The sequence below is a fragment of the Oryctolagus cuniculus genome, chromosome 12 (genome assembly GCF_964237555.1).
Source record: "Oryctolagus cuniculus chromosome 12, mOryCun1.1, whole genome shotgun sequence".
NCBI classification, from domain to species: Eukaryota; Metazoa; Chordata; class Mammalia; order Lagomorpha; family Leporidae; genus Oryctolagus; species Oryctolagus cuniculus.
The window spans coordinates 17,251,910-17,269,737 of NC_091443.1; the positions used below are offsets into that span (position 1 = coordinate 17,251,910).

General features: G+C 42.1%; 1 protein-coding gene across 3 annotated transcripts in view; it reads right to left on the reverse strand.

The window, feature by feature from the left end:
- The window catches only part of HERC2 (HECT and RLD domain containing E3 ubiquitin protein ligase 2), a 233,159-nt gene that overhangs the window by 78,298 nt on the left and 137,033 nt on the right, over positions 1-17,828 (reverse strand). For all 3 annotated transcript variants that reach the window (XM_051822208.2, XM_051822209.2, XM_051822210.2), the window contains exons 45-52: positions 13,570-13,712; positions 9,330-9,597; positions 9,087-9,223; positions 8,464-8,562; positions 5,142-5,310; positions 4,926-5,051; positions 3,086-3,194; positions 2,828-2,967 (exon numbers count right to left, since the gene is read on the reverse strand). In XM_051822208.2, the coding sequence (XP_051678168.2) occupies positions 2,828-2,967; positions 3,086-3,194; positions 4,926-5,051; positions 5,142-5,310; positions 8,464-8,562; positions 9,087-9,223; positions 9,330-9,597; positions 13,570-13,712 (1,191 nt within the window). The remainder of the gene's footprint in view (positions 1-2,827; positions 2,968-3,085; positions 3,195-4,925; positions 5,052-5,141; positions 5,311-8,463; positions 8,563-9,086; positions 9,224-9,329; positions 9,598-13,569; positions 13,713-17,828) is intronic.

Sequence of the window (17,828 nt, forward strand, 5' to 3'; positions counted from 1 at the left end):
GCACTGTGGTACAGCGGTTAAAGCCCTGGCCTGAAGCTCCAACATCCCATGTGCGTGCCGGTTCTAGTCCCAGCTGCTCCTCTTCCAATCCAGCTCTCTGCGATGGCCTGGGAAGGCAGTGGAAGATGGCCCAAGTCCTTGGGCCCCTGTACCCACGTGGGAGACCTGGAAGAAGCTCCTGGCTCCTGGCTTCAGACTGGTGCAGCTCTAGCCATTGTGGCCAACTGGGGAGTGAACCATTGGATGGAGGACCTCTCTCTCTCTCTCTCTTTCTCTCTCTGCCTCTCTTCTCTCTGTGTGGCTTTCTGACTTTTGAATAAATAAATAAAATCTTTAAAAAAAATAAAATAAAATAAAAGGAGCTAGTAAATACCAAAAGTCACTTTCAAAGAATTAGTCAAGATATTTCAGGGGCCATCGTTGTGGTGCAGCAGGAAAAAATGCAGCATACAATGCCAGCATCCCATATTGTAGCAATGATTTGAGTCCTGGCTGCTCCGCTTCCAATCAGATCCCTACTAATGCTCTTAGGAAAGCAGCAAAAGATACAGCACCCATTTGGATGGAGTTTCAGGCACATGGCTTCAACTTGGCCCAGGCATGGAACTGTGGTTATTTGGGGAATGAACCAGGTGATAGAAGGTTCCTTTTTCTGTCTCTTCCTCCCTCTCTCTTCCTTCCTTTTCTCTGTCACTCTACCCTTCAGATGGATAAAGTAAATCTTTGTTAAAAAAAAAAAAAGATATTTCACATCAATTTATGAGATGAAGTCCATGTAATGCTGTGATTTATCTGCCTTAAGTTTCTCAGGTAACACAGAGTAATATATTTCTAAACAAAGAGAATACAATAAGTTGTGGAACAAGTTCAGTGCTCATAGAAAACACTTATTAAAAATTCTTTCACAAATGCAAAGGTAAAAATAAATTTGCAAAGTGTTTCTGCTTCTATTAATGGCAGATCTAGAAGCTCAACAAGCCTTTCCCATTGAGGACAACTAGAAGAGTCAGATAAAACATTCAAGAACAAACATATAATCCTGAATGCATTCTAAAGAAAATCCAGGGGCTGGTGTTGTGTTTAGCCACTGTGTGCAATACCAGCATCCCATACAGCCACCAGTTCGAGTTCTGGCTATTCAACTTCCAATCCAGCTCCCTGCTAATGCACTTGGAAACACTTATTATGAACAAACTATAATTGGATTTAAAAATTTTCTGTACCAAAATAAACATTTTTTCATTCCATTTTTCCATGAATTTTTTTAAGTCCCCTGGTATAGGTACCTAAGTTGGAAAGAAAGATGGAAAATTGTCTGTATGTAGATGACATGGTCTTATATGTAGAAAACCCTAAATAATCCACACAAAAAACTATTAAATCTATTAAAGTCAACAAAGTTGCTGGATAAAAATTCAACCAACAAAAATCAGTTTATTTCTATATTTTAGCAATGAACATCCCCAAAAAAATCAATTAAGAAAACAATTTCATCAAAAAATAGTATTAAAAGAAATACTTAGGAAAATTGCAAAAATAATGCCGAAAGATATTAAAGGAGACTTAAGTAAATGTGAAGATATCCTGTATACATAGACAGAAAAACTGACGGGGCTGGCGCTGTGGCATAGTAGGCTAAGCTTCTACCTGTGGTGCTGGCATCTCATATGAGCGCTGACTCATGTCCCAGCTGCCCCCTTCCAATCCAGCTCTCTGCTTATGGCCTAGGAATGCAGCGGGAGATGGCCCAAGATCTTGGGCCCTTGCACCCACATGGGAGACCAGGAAGAAGCTCCTGGATCCTGGCTGCAGATCGGCCCAGCTCCAGCCACTGTGGCTATTTGGAGAATGAACCAGTGGATGTAAGACCTTTCTCTCTATTTCTCCCTCTGTAACTCTGCCTCATAAATAAATGAAAATTTTTAAAAGATAAAAACTTACTATTGTTAAATAATTTTATCCAAAGAAACATAAAAATACAATTTCTATGAAAATCCCAATGGTAAATTTTTTTAGAAGTTGAAAAATCCACCCCAAAATGTATATAGAATTTCAAGATAAACCAAATAGCCAAAATAATCCTGTCAGAAGATATTTGGAGGACTTACTCTCCTCAATTTTTAAATTAATTAGAAAACTATTATAACCTCAACATCACAGTAATATGGTACCTGACGTAAGGACAAACAATGAGACCAACTGAGCAGAAATGAGAATCTAGAATTTTCAACAAGGTCACAGAGACCATTCAGAGGGTAAAAAGTCTTTTCAATAAATGATGCCATGAAAACTGGAAGCACATGTAAAAGAATGAAGTTAGATCCTAAAGTAATACCAATTGAAAAATTAACTCAAAGTAGATTAAAGAGTGTTTTACTGTTTTCACTGTAAAGAAATGTCAAATTGTGAAGGGATAAATCTAGATTGCACATTGCATACATGTAACAAAACATCACAAAATATCCCATAAGTATGTGTAATTTATATATATTTGTCACAATTAAAAAAAAATACAAATAAAATACTATTTACCTAATCAATTCCACATTGTACAATAAACACCAGTGTCTTGAGATTTTCTTTACTTTCTTTATAGAAATACAAGAAAACAACCCTAGCTATTCTAATTTCTACCCTTTTCTTAAAAAATAAAAAGCGATAAGCAGCCATCAATGAGTAAGACCATCCCTTCTGTCTCCCTGTGCTCACATGTGCTATCCAGTGTTCACTAAATATGGACCTTAAAGAGCAAGCCCTAATACTTTGGGGTCCACAATAACTATCTCACTAGTGGTATTTGGTGAAAAACAGGACCATTTTGCCATACCTGGTTCATTTATTCTGCCAAATGTATGCCGAGTGTTGTGTTTTTTTGTCTTGAAACATGTTTCACAAAAGTCAAAGTCACCACAGTTTCTACATTTGAATCTGGATCCATTGATAGGAAACATCTGACAACCATCACACCTGTTTTTAAAATAGCCATTGAGTTAATAAGAAAAAAGATGGCCATTTATTAAGCTTAATTCAAAAGAAATACTTTCCTCCTAAGACAAAGCTAGCGATCATAAAAACAAAAACTCACGTAACCCCAGGATGAACACTAGGCACCAATTCCATTTCGGATAACAACCCAGTCCAGTGAGACTGCTGAGGAAAGTCGACAATGATATCTTTCCCATTGGCACTGAAAGCTAGGACAGAACAGAAATCATGTAAAATATCCTCATTATCACCAATAAAGACCTAAGAACAAAATTAAACATACCTAGCCACATGATATTACACTGCAGTCAACTGTGTTTCACAGAGTACATATCTTCTAGAGGGACGTATAAGGTGCTTATAAATCAGGCACCGATGTCAGGGCCCAGCCTCAGAGTAACTGAGGGCGTGATCAGCACCGTGGTGTCGCAGGCAGAGTCACTGCCTGGGACACAGCATCCCACGAGGGGTGCCAGTGTGCCCCATCTGCTCCACTTCCCATCCAGCTCCCTGCTAAGGCTGAGGGCAAGCCGACCATGACCGGCACCCATGGATGGATGTCCTGGCTCCTGGTTTTGGTCTGGCCCAGTGCTGGTCATTGCAGCCATGTGCAGAATGAAGCAGTAGGTGGAAGATCTCTGTCTCATCCTCCCTCTCTCTCGCTCTCTCTAGCTCTTTCAGACAAATAAACAGATCCTTAAAAAACAAATGGTTGAAGGAGGCGACCATGGGAAACAATTCTGGCTCTAAGTTGACAACTGTTGAAGCCAGGTAATAGGCACACAGAGGTTCATAATACTACATTCCCTACTTTTGTATATGTTTAAAATGTGGCACAGGAAGTGGGCATTTGGCATAGCAGTTAAAGTGCAGCTTGGGATGACCACATCATATATTAGAGTGCCTGGGTATGGTGGAATGAGAAGGTCATGCCAAGATGGCCGCTGGCAAGCAAGCATCAGTTACTCAGGAATGGCTTAGGAACCCACCTGGCAAAGGAGCCTGCCTGGCAACAGGCAGTGATTGGTTAGGGCATAAACGACCCCTTGACCAGATTGGCTGCCCCGGCTATGTAAGCTGCTATACCAACTGAAATAAACGAGTCTGTAAGCTGCTCACCTCTAGCCCGCTTTCACCCGACTCCCGACTCCCAGTGTCTGTGTCATGACTCCGCGCCTCTTGCCCTCACTGTGCTTCTCCTCTCAGAAGGAATCCAAGCAACACCTGGGTTCCTGTCTCAGTTCTGCTTCTGATTCCAGCTTCTAACTAATAGACATTCTGGGAGGCAGAAGGTGATGGCTCGGGTACTTGAATCCCTGCTGCCACATGGAAGACCTAGGCTGTTTCCGGATCCTGTTTATGGCCTAGCCCCTTCCCCAGCTGTTGTGGGCATCTGGGGAATGTACATGTTTACAGAACACGAAATCAGACAAAGTTGATCTCTGATCACTGATACATCAGCACAGAAACAAAATCCCTCCTCAGTCATGTATGATCAAATCTAAACCAAAATATAAAAACTACCACACAGCCCCCATCCTGTCTAATCTGAATGACTGCTTCCTTACCAATCATCACTGCAGTTTGGCTATACTCTTTCCACCTTCCAGATAAGATTTATTAAGATACCCAGCCTTAGAATTACCCTAGCTTCCTTAAACCTTCCACCAAATAACCAACACAAGCCCCATGAGTCCTTGTACATAGTTCCTCTAGGGTGTGTCCGCTCCAACTGCAATGAGTTAGTCAACCTGACTTTGTTCATCTGCAGGTATCTTCTTTTGTAGCCTTTGGCTAGAGGGCAATGACAAGCAAAACAACACTATAATCACAGGCTTTCTTCATACTTGTTTTCTCTTGCCTCAAATAATAAAAATTATTGAGTTTACATTACTTAATGAAAAGTTAACATTTGAATTTTGTTGCCTACATAATATTACCTTTCACAACTCCCACGCTTTGATGAGTTACAGATCCCCACTTATATTTTGGTGTTGTAACAGAGGCCTTGACTCGCACTTTGTCACCAATCTTGATGTGGGAAGAAGAACTTGGTGGAGGATACCCTAGAGATTTCAGTAAGAGATGCATTTCAATCAGCTTTCACTTCTGGGAATTCTGTGTCTAAGAAAATGCAGAATAAAGAATGCACTCACCTATAAGTTCTACGTGAATATACCTCACCCAGTAAGTGCCTCCTTTCTGCTGCCAATCACACTGTACATTGAGGTCATGCAATCCATCTCTATCCAGTTTGATGACTTTGCCTACATCACCTTCGCAAACCTCTTCATATGTTCGACAGCATCTGACCATCATTCCCACCTAAAGTTAAAATAAAATTAAAAGTACAGTCTGTATAACCCAGAAGAGCCCCTGCCCCTATTCTATTCTTTTTTTTTTTCCTATTCTATTCTTAAGATAGGGTTTTACCTAATGCTCTGAGTATTATTTTACACTAAATGAAACAAGGGCTCTTCATAAATTAGTTGGCTCTGTGTCTGGGACAAGAAATATACAAGGTGAACCTGGATCAACCTGTGCTGTAAAGCAGACAGTTACAAAAAATAACTGCGAGAGAACGATCCAACATGGGAAGCAGGATACACAGCAGACTCATAGAACGGCAGATGTCCTAAACAGCACTCTGGCCTCAGAATCAGCCCTTAAGGCATTCGGATCTAGCTGAAGAGCCCATGAGAGTATTTCAGGCATGGAAAGCCAAGAAACTCTGGCAAAAAAAAAAAAAAAAATGTCCTAAATGAAAGATCTCTGCAAGTGAGATCCCAGTAGAAAGAACGGGCCTTCAAAGAAGGAGGTACCTTTCTCTGAAGGGAGGAGAGAACTTCCACTTTGACTATGACCTTGTATAAATAAGATTGAAGTCGGCGAACTCAAAAGGCTTCCATAGCCTTGGCAACTCATGACAAGAGCCTAGGGAGATTACTGACGCCATAAGCAAGAGTGTTAAATTGTTAAGTCAACAACAGGAGTCACTGTGCACTTACTCCTCATGTAGGATCTCTGTCCTTAATGTGTTGTTCAATGTGAATTAATGCTATAACTAGTACTCAAACAGTATTTTACACTTTATGTTCTGTGTGGGTGCAAACTCTTAAAATCTTTACTTAATATATACTAAATTGATCTTCTGTATATAAAGATTATTGAAAATGAATCTTGCCAGCGCCGCGGCTCACTAGGCTAATCCTCCGCCTTGCAGCACCGGCACACCGGGTTTTAGTCCTGGTCAGGGCACCGGATTCTGTCCTGGCTGCCCCTCTTCCAGGCCAGCTCTTTGCTGCAGCCAGGGAGTGCAGTGGAGGATGGCCCAAGTGCTTGGGCCCTGCACCCCATGGGAGACCAGGATAAGTACCTGGCTCCTGCCATCAGATCAGCACGGTGCGCCGGCTGCAGCGCACCGGCAATGGCGGCCATTGGAGGGTGAACCAACGGCAAAGGAAGACCTTTCTCTCTGTCTCTCTCTCTCACTGTCCACTCTGCCTGTTAAAAAAAAATGAGTCTTGATACGAATGGAATGGGAGAGGGAGCAGGAGATGGGAGGGTTGTGGGTGGAAGGGAAGTTATGGGGGGGAAAAGCCACTGTAATCCATAAGCTGTACTTTGGAAATTTATATTTATTAAATAAAAGTTAAAAAAAATTACTGCGGACACTCAAAGGATACTCTCATCATCAGCAAAAGGAATGAAAGCTGAAATACACCAAATCCTAAAGATCAATGAACAGATCATCATGAAAGTAAGAAAAACAAAACTTCTTGGTCACTGTTGTAAGAACCAGAGCAACAATGTATCATTCTGAAAATCTGATAAAGCCACATTCCTATAAAAACTATATTTTATAATAAGTAACCAGAATTGAGGACAAAATTGTTTTTGCTCCACAAACAAAAACTGCAGCTAACAAATTTAAAAGAGATGGCAAAGTTAGAATATCACTACCATGTAGGCCCTAATGATGGGCTAGTTTCGTATAGTTGATGATACTAATGGCTATTATGAGATGAACAATTAAAGAACTTCCTCACAGAAAGAGCAGGCTAGCAAGATTTAGCCCATGTGACCCTGCACATCAGTTGACATAAGGCAGGAGAGCATGAGCTGCCACTCCTTAGGCTTCCTGCCTAAGACTTACTCAGCCTGAGCCCAATCACCAACCAACCCTAACTCCTACTTTCTTGGAGAAACTAGGACAGAGGAAGGTGTTAGCTGAGACCACAAAGCAGTCACCACCAAATCCAGAATATAAGACATTTGTAGGACATAGATTCAACCACAAATAAATGGCAAACTCATGTGTTTAAGCCCTAACCCCTAATGTGGCTGTATTAGGAGATAAGGCTTCTAAGGAAGATAATAAGCTTAAATGAAGTCATAAGAGTGGGGTCCTAACCCAACAGGGTGAGTGTCTTTATAAGTAGAGACACCAGAGCTCCCTTGCTTACTCTAGTTCTCCATCTCTCCATTTGTGGACATACACAGAAGAGTGCCCTCACCAGAAACCAGTCAAGCTAGTACCTTGTTTTTGGAATTCCAGCCTCCAGAACTGTGAAAAATAAATGTTTATCACGTAATCCACCATCCCACCTGTGGTATTTGTCATAGCAGCCCAAGCTAAGACAGGAGGGAACCAGAAACACGTCACCCAGTGGGGAGATTTATGATCTCGTGGGTATCCAAATTCAAAAAATTATGAAAGCCATTTCTGAGAAAATGGCAAACTTGACCAAGTGTTGAGTGAGATGATATTAAAGATATTATCTATTCTCCCAGGTAATGTTGGGTAACAGTAATGCCGCTATGTTAAAATAACCACATTTCTCCATTAAGGGTGCATACTGACATATTTACAGGTAAAATGTGAAGATTTCCTCCGAAATATACTAAAGAGAATTAGAACAAGAAAATATTTATGTTGGATAAAGGAATACATAAAATGTAACTAGATTTTAAAAGTCAGATGGCAGTGAGAATGATATGAAAAAAGAAATATACAAAAAGTGTCACAAATGGCAAAAGTGGAGAAACACCACCTCTGTGCCACATCCACTGCAGACAGGCCACTTCTGACCGTCAGCTCTGGCCTCTCCCATCTCCTGCTCCTCTGTGCTCTGGTAACTCTGATGCAGCTACCGTGGCCAGATGCCTGCCTCTCCAGGAGGCTGCTGAGCCCCACAGCCTCTCCCACATCACACCTTCCTCACGCACCTCCCCACCACAATCCCAACAATGTAACATGAACTCACTTTCATCCCTCACTCCATTCTGCTCTTTCTCCTGTGCATGGTGTGTGTTACCTTCAAGGAGTTTATTGGTTAAATATGATTGTCTTCCACTACAAGGTGCAGGCTCCCTGAGGGCAGGGCCTCTGTCCACTGATGTGTGGCATACAGAAGATGCTAAAGTATTTGGTGACTGAAACAATGAGCTAGGCTCTAGTCTAAGACAATAACTCACCTGAATATTCTCTCTCACATATACAGCATAATCATCATTACTCAAGAAATCAGCTCGTTTTTTGTAAGTCTGGCTCTCCGTCACAACAGCACCAGAAGACTACAAAAAATAAATAACATTTTTTAAAAATGAGAGATAAATCTATTGTCTGAGAAATCTATGAGATTAAAAAAAGTGAAACACTATATTTTCCCCCATAACCTTCATCTAAAAAGACTAACAGTACTAGCATAATAGGCAGAAATAAATCTGAAAAGGTACAAATCTGGAAAACTTCAGAGGCATCTCCAAATTACTCCTATGAGACAATTTCCTCAGGTCACAAGTCAATGTGTCATATAACACACAATTTTTAAATAAAGTATCTTCTAATGGCTACCCAACATCACTAGATATGTGAACAGGTTGTATTTTAAAATAGAAAGTAATTATAACATAGGAAACCCAAAAAGCACGTTAGTAGCAAGACAGCTTTATTCTGTGCCCTGCAGAACTGTAGGTATGTCTCACGGAATCATCCACAGTAGATACACTTAGTTTCTTCAGAAAATAGAGAAAACAAAAGATATTCAGAGCCTAAGACAGAAGGCAAAGTGCAGGCAAGTCAAGTAGAAGGCACTGACCACAGGGTAGGCTGTATCATCCACATCTTCCACCACCTCCTCATCTGAATACTCATCAGATACTGTGTCTGCATCCGAGAGTTCTGTCACCTGGACGTCTGAGTGGTCCAGCAGCCACCCAACCAAGGCCTCCACACCTAAGGGCAAGCACACACAGTGTACTGTAGGCCACTGCTAAGTCAGCAACAGCATTAAAATGTGAACCTCAAAACAAATGAGCACTGACAAGAAGAAACACAGTACCAGGCAAGCCAGATGCATTCCCGGAAGCACCGGTGAGCGACTTCAGGGCAAACTCTATGTTCCTTCGAGGAAAGCCCATCTCCATGAGCTGCACCACAATGGGCAGCGCAGGCACAGGTGACGGCTTGCGCTTCTTCACTCTGGCAGGGCGGATGTGCTGCACGGAGACAGGCGTCGTAGCCTCACTGGAGCTGCAGTCTTCAAACCCCGGGCTCAAAGGGTGAGTGGACTCCACAGCCAAACATTGACACACAGCCAAAGCAGCAGCCTAGGCAAATGAGAGGGTTCTGGAAGGTTTATAAAAGTGTCCTTCCCTAACTTAAACAAGCTAAGAAAATAACAATGACCAACATCTACTAAGAACTGCAGTACAGAAAAGCTGAATTCACATGTATTTAAAAATAAAAGAGGTTTAAAAAATGACAAAGCCAAGTTTTACAGATGAACGATCTGGTTCTCAAATAACTTTCCTGACCACTCAGCACACAGAGAATCCAACAGATGTCCAGTAAGGAAAACTCCCAGCAGTCTCGAGCTCTGACGGGTGAGAGCACAGGAAGGGGCCCACTCCCTGCTGCAAGGGCACTGTGTTGCCAGCTGCAGGCACCTGCTCTTCCCTCTGTAACTGACAGCAAAAACAACATGCAACTCTCGTGGATCACCCAAACCAATCTTAACTCATCAAGAGAAACAAACACTCTGGAGGTTAAACACGGAACTTGAAATTAATGGAAACAGAGAATATTAGTGTGAAACACATTGCAATGAGTCGGTGAACATCTATACCACTGGTATCTGCAGCTGGGAACCCCCTGCAAGCAGGATCAGAAACCCTGATCAGCTGGCAACCTGTGTTCCTCACCCCCAGCTCCTCTAAGAACTGCAACTCACTACTTTGTTGAACTGAGCATGTGAGGAGGGAATTAAAAGAAACAGAACAGTGTGGAGCCTTCCAGGATTAGGTAGTGCTCTTCAAAAGCCTAGGTTTTGCAGTGAAGTCAGAGTAACATGGAAATGACAGGTTTCATCTAGAAGGCTTACAATTCAGAACCAGGCTGAGCTAGGAGGTCAGCATGTATTAACAAGGAGTTAGGATTTTCTATACTAATCCTCTACTACTTATAATCATGAATTCTGAACCAAACACTTTTAAACACTGCTGGAGGACACCAGAGAACAGCCAAAGCAGCCAAAACTGGAGCAAGTACAACCTTGACACAAGGGAAGGCAATAAACAAGATGCACATTTAACCGGAGGCAATGACAGATCAGAGAGCAGGAGAAGCTGGAATCCAGGCATGACAGGGAACTAGAAAGTGAGGGAGAAGACTCCCTGCAGAAGAACCATAGAGGGAAACGTCATACATGAGTAGGCAAATACCTCAAATTTTTTGCTGATTCCAAAACAGAGTACATATGAGACAATAAAGAGCCCAGGCTCTGCAAAGGGACTGATGGAAGGCTGGAGGGACTTCTAGAGCTGTCCAAGACCAACAGTATTTGAGGCTCAAGTCTAATCGAGTGTGGGGCTGGTGGTGGGAGGCTTCCCAAGATGTTGAGGCTTTCACTAAAACTCCAAAAGAGTCAAAATTCCTTAGAATAAGGATCAGAAACCACAACTAAAGGTCAAACCAAAATAAACCATCAGAAGGAAGCCTCTCAACAAGTCTCCTCAGGATTGGAGTGAGCTGCCAGGTACTGTGCTGCCCCTAAGAAGAAAATTCCCCCTTTCAGAGAAAGCTAACCACACCCAGAGCCAACACACTGTGGCACCCAAAGCAACTGGAACATAATCCAAAATAATTAAATACTTGAAGAACAACAGCCAATAACAGTATAATTAACAGAAAATAAAACACCAAGAGTAGCAGAAAAACAGGTGGCCAAGATGTTAGAATTAGCAAACAAGAAATCTAACATAACTACTGGAAATGGTTTTAAAAGATAAATATTTTATAAATGTTTACATTGTGAGATGTGAAAAATGGATATGAGGTGAGGATATGAGAGCTAATAGGAGAGATACAAAACTGTAAAAATGAAAACCAAATGTAAATATGCTATGTGGAACATTCAAAATAAAATACTTATTGGATGGGGGCTGGTGCTGTGGCGCAGCAGGTTAATGCCCTGGCCTGAAGCGCTGGCATTCCATATGGGTATTGGTTCAAGAGCTGCTTGCTCTACTTCTGATCCAGCTCTCTGCTGTGGCCTGGGAAAGCAGAAGATGGTCCAAGTCCTCAGGCCCCTGCACCCACATGGGAGCTCCTGGCTCCTGCCTCCAGATCGGCACAGCTCCAGCCATTGCAGCCAATTGGGGAATGAACCATCGGATGGAAGACCTTTCCCTCTCTCTCTTTCTCTCTCTCTCTCTCTCTCTGTGTGTGTAACTCTGACTTTCAAATAAATAAATAAACCTTAAAAAAGTACTTATTGGATGGACTAAACATCAAATTAGACTCCACAAAGCAGGGCATCCTAACCTTGAGAACAGATCAGTATAAATTAATCTGATTAACAAAGACAAAAAAAAAAAAGATCTTTAAAATAACAAATAGAAACTCACTAACATGTACAATAGTGGTCCTCAAAAAAACAAACGGAGAGGACAGGTGAAAAAAATGTTAAATAAATAAATAAGGGCAGGCACTGTGGTGCAGCAGGTTAAAAAGCCCTGGCCTGAAGCGCTGGCATCCCATTGGACGCCGGTTCTAATCCCGGCTGCTCTACTTCTGGTCCAGCTCTCTGCTATGGCCTGGGAAAGCAGTGCAGGGTGGCCCAAGTCCTTGGGCCCCTGCACCCACATGGGAGACCCAGAAGAAGCTCCTGGCTCCTGGCTTCAGATCGGCGCAGCTCTGGCTATTGTGGCCATCTGGGGAGTGAACCAGCGGATGAGAGAACTCTTTCTCTGTCTCTACCTCTCTCTGTAACTCTTTCAAATGAATAAAATACTCTTTAAAATAAATAAATAAATAAATAAAATTTTTTTAAAGAGAAATAACCAAATTTTTAAAACAATCACACCAGAAAGACAAGTAACTCAGCAAACCCAAGGACCAAACAAAACAAAACAAAACTACACTCACACACACACATAAGTACACCTTAGTCAATTGCAGAAAACTACACAAAATATTAAAAGTAGCCAAGATACAACACATTTCACATAGAAGAACAAAGGCTGGCTTTCCATCAGAATTAACAGAGACAAAACAATAGAAAATCTCTCTTTAGTACAACAGCCCTTCCCAGTTCATAAAGGACAACTACACTTGCTTTTATGGCCTAACCCTTGGCATTCTCCTAGCATGAGTCCTACTGTGCTCCACCCGACAAGCTCTGAAACTGCTCAGTGTCCTCTTTCTCTCCTTCTGGCGCAGAGCAAAAACACAGCCACTGCAGCCACTTTACAGTCAACATCCATCTCCGATTTTTCAAACCTAACAGGCAGCTGGAATTGCGGACGTTCAGAGAAGACAATGCCCCCCTCCCACTCCCTGTCGCCATACTGGGCCTGTTTTCTCACTTTCTGCCTGTGAAATCCTAGTCCTTTCTAAGACAGCCTGAGGCAGCCGCTGCCTCACTCTGGATCCTTGCTCCCCAGAGGGCCAGGATCTCTGAGGACTTCTATTGGGGTCATTTCTGCCAGCCAAACATACTACAAAAGGTTTTTTTTTTTAAACTCTCTCTTTGATAATTTACTCAGAATTTTTAATATATTATGCCACAAGAAGGATTTGTTAAAGTATCTACTCTCTGTTGCTAGCCATGAAAGTTTCCACCCCTCTTAGACCCAGATCCATGTTACCTTTCCACGGGAACATCCTACAGCCAGCCCTGCACAGCCTTACCAGCCTCCTCACAGGCTCCACGGAGCACCGCGTAGCCAACAGAGGCTTTTGCAAGAAGAAAACAAACAAATGCACCAGCCCTAGGCCTAATATGTCTCTTCCAATAACAGTTCCTGGAAAAAGATCCCACCATGAATATATGAGCGTTTAACCAACACTGCATTTAGTTAATTGTTTCAAGCAACCTACATAAATCTAAAAGAAGATTAAACTTCACCCCTCGCATTCTTTAGCTATTGTTATAATGTTCTGCAGACAATATAAAACATGATCAAAGCCTTAATTAGGCACAGAATTTAGGGGGTCTCAAGAAAATGTACATCTAGTAAAAGAAGCTGTTCACAATTGAGTACATTCTACTGAAAACTGTCAAAACTGCAAGTCTGTACCTCCAGTTCCTGTTTATCAAATATGGCCTTCACCGGCGATGGCTGGGTGGCGGAGGCCAGCAACTGCTGCAACAGGATCATTGGGGGCTGCGGCCCTTCAGGAGACATGTCCCCAAGGTCAGGGGATGCGGCTGCTCCATCATCTGCATTCAAAAACAAAACGTGTATAACATTCTAGTCTCAGCCACAGACATCTCTTTATTATTACTGAGAATACGCTGAACACGCTAAACTGCATATGATTTCTACCTCAATAAGCAACAGACAATCTAAATCTTCAAAGCTCAGATATCAAACAAAAAAATATGCAACAAGGAATTTTCTCCTCCTCACCCCCTGGATTCTGTCCTCTTTTGTTCATCTGTCTCCCAAAGCCAACAACGGTTACTTCTCAGATTTCTGTTGCTGGTCCAAGTCTTCTTTTTTTTTTTTTTTTATATTTATTTATTTATTTGAAAGTCAGAGTTATACAGAAAGAGACAGAGAGAGAGAGAGAGAGAGAATGGTCTTCCATCTGATGGTTTACTCCCCAGTTGGTCGCAAAGGCCGGAGCTGTGCCAATTCGAAGCCAGGAGCCAGCAGCTTCTTCCAAGTCTCCCATGCAGTTGAAGGGGCCCAAGGACTTGCACCATCCTCCACTGCTTTCCCAGGCCACAGCAGAGAGCTGGATCAGAAGTAGAGCAAGCAGCTCTTGTACCAATACCCATATGGGATGCCAGCGCTTCAGGCCAGGGTGTTAACCCACTGTGCCACAGCACTGGCCCCTGGTCCAAGTCTTCTACCTTCTCTTTTGTCTTTACTCGCTATTTTACTATCCCTACCATGTACAAATCCAGGTTTGTATTTCTAGCCTGACGTTTTCTTTTAAACCCTATTTAGATCATTAAAAGAAACCAATTCCCAATGTGTCATGAGATTAGGTGATGTCTTCCTGTCTGTTCTGGGGGGGGGGGGGGGGGTTGAAGTAAGGCCTTTAGGATTCTGTTGGCCACAACCTCATTGAATTCCAATGCCACAAGACCTGCTTCACACAATCCGTACACCAAAGGCCTCACAGCATTTATGTCTGTTGGTTTTGCTTTCAGCTAATCATCTAGAACACAGACTGGAAATCTTTCTCTTAAAAGGTAAGACAGTAAATAGTTCAGGCTTATGGGCCACATAGTCTCTGTCACAACTACTCAACTCTGCCACTACACAGCAAAAGCAGCCAGAATGATGTACAAACAAACAGATGCAACTGTGTTCCCATAAAACTTTAATTACAAAAATAGGTGTAACAGTCACTGCCCTACACAGCTCCAGCTGGAGCTCCCACTCTGTTCAAAGCAGTCACCCTAATTCAACCCTGACACATCAGCTCACTGGGGTCCAACCCAATTCCTAAGCTCCAGTTTCCTAATCTCAAAAACAGTGAGTTATCCTGAAGGTTCTTGCCAACCTTAATACTGAAAAAATCTGCATGTTTGATCAACTTTTCTCAAACTCATTCGATTTAAAATTAATTTCATAATATCAAACAGCCCAAATACTTCCATTAAATTTTTTATCCTCAGTAATTCAAACTTGAAATACCAGCCATTTTTCATTTTTTGCTGATTTCCTAAAAGGTCATCATCTCTACAAGACAACCCATCATAGTGGTACCAGACCTTTTTCCACTTCTCATATCTTCCTCTAGAAGATGCACTAGATACAAAAGCAATTCTCCATCTCTATGATTTCCAGGTTCGATACTCCTAGACCAGGGCTGGGGCTGCGATGCAATGGGTTAAGCCACTGTCTGCAGTGCCAGCATCCCATATTAGCACTGGTTTGAGTCCCGGCTGCTCCACTTCCGATTCAGCTCCCTGCTAATGCACCTGGGAGAGCAGCAGAAGATGGTCCAAGTGCCTGGGTCTCTACATCCCAAGTGAGAGACAAAGAAGAAGCTCCTGGCTTCAGTCTGGCTCAACCCTGGCCATTGCTGCCATTTGGGGAGTGAACCAGCAGATGGAAGATCTCTGTCTCTCCCTCTCTCTGTAACTTTTTCAAATGAATAAATAAATCTTAATTTTAAAAAATACTCCTAAACCTCATGAGATTAATCACCCTGAGTATCAATCCTCATTACGAGGTCTCCTGCCCCAGGTTCCCAATCAGCCTCAAGCTTCAGCCTGCTGCTGCGGCACGGTATGACAGGACTCAGCAGAGCTGTCTGGCTTTTAGCCCCACAATTCATCATTAAACCATGAGCTGCAAGCAAAGCAGGTTACTTTCATTTGTGCTCCTACTGTCTCCCCCACCAGCATGGAGATTCTTTTTCACCTGCACCTCTCTGCCAAACCCTTCAAGAACCCTCACCCGAGCTCTCCACTGCGCTGTCTCTAGGACACCTGTGGAAACTGCTTACAGGTCTCAGGGCACACTGGCCCCACACAATGGACAGAGACATACATCTGTGTCCCTCCTGTCTCCCGATCTCAAGCCTAAAGAGTTACGATCACCAACAAAGTCTTTTACCCCATAATATTTAGCACAAGGTCTTTCAATAGTAATCAAATAATCATAGTTTTTATTAAAATATAGTCAGGCTAAAACAGCTATCAATATTAAAACAGTGACCAAATAATATCTCATAGCTTTCTACTAAAAGTGATACAAGTTCAGGCCAGTGCTGCGGCATAGCCTGCAGTGCCGGCATCCAATATGGTGCCGGCAGGCAGTTCAAGTCCCAGCTGCTCCACCTCCAATACAGTGCCTTGCTAATGAGCCTGGGAAAGTAACAGATTTTGGTCCAAGTCCTTGGGCACCTGCACCCACGTAGGAGACCTGGAAGAAGCTCCTGGCTCCTGGCTTCAGATTGGCCCAGCTCTGGCCACTGTGGCCATTTGGGAAATGAATCAGTGGATGGAAAACTGATTCATCCCCTCTCCTCTCCTCCCCTCTTCTCTCCTCTCCTCCCCTCACCACCCCTCGTCTCCCCTCTCCTCCTCCCTCTCTCTCTCTCTCTCTCTCTGCCACTGCCTCTAACTCTGCCTTTCAAATAAAACATAAAACTTTTTTTTTAAAACAAGTGATAGAAGTTAATTCTAGGAGACTGATTTAACACAGTGAAGTATAAAGACAATCAGCAAAAATCCCACCAGATTACTGCCACTAGTTGGCTAAACAAATGAAACTATGGCACATCTACAGACACACAGTAATATGCTTTTTGGTTTACTTATCACTTTCATGGTTTTTTTTATTCTTAGTGTCTTTTCCATTTTTATTAATATAAAGAGAACAGATATCATTTATTTCATAGATACAAGTCTAAGAAGGTAAGCATACTTCCCACCCTCCCTCAATCCCCACTCCTTTTTTTGCCCTTTAATTTTTGCAATAACATTTTTATCTACTTCATAATCACAGGCTTAATGCACCACTAACCATAATGTTCAACAAGTAAAAAGTAGAAATAGCACTGTTCCACAGGAATATAGACAAGGGTTATAAAGAATAATCCAATCATAAATTATCAGTTTCATTGTTATACATTGTTTTTCATTTATACTCTGCATTAACTACCACATTTCAGAGAAAACGTATGATATTTGTCTTTTGGGGACTGGATTAATGGCCTCCAGTTACATCCATTTTATGGCTGAGTAGTATTCCATAGTGTATTTATACCACATTTTCCTTACCCAGTCATTAGTTGATGGGACATATGGGTTGATTCCATATCTTAGCTATTGTGATTTGAGCTGCTATAAACATGGGGGTACAAGTAATTCTTTCACATGCTGTTAATTTCTTTTTGGTAAATTTCCAGGAGTGCAATGCCTGAGTCATATAGTAGATTTATTTTGAGATTTCTGAGGAATCTCCATACTGTCTTCCAAAATGGTTGCAGTAGTTAACATTTCCACCAACAGTGTATTGGGTAGGGTATCTTTCTCTCCACATCCTCACCAGTATTTATTATTTTTTTGATTTTTGGATAATAATCATTCTAACTGTAGTGAAGTGAAACCTCATTGTGTTTTTGATTTGCAGTTCCCTGACGGCTAGGGATCCTAAGCATTTTTCATGTGCTTTTGGCCATTTGTATTTCATCCTTTAAAAAATACCTGTTCATGTCCTTTGCCCTTGACTCATTGTGATCTTTGTATAAGGTATAAGGTTCAAGTCTTGTTTCGTAATTCTGCATGTAGAGATCCAATTTTCCAAACACCATTTATTGAAGAGACTGTCCTTTCACCAGGGAGTGATTTCAGTTCATTTGTCAAAGA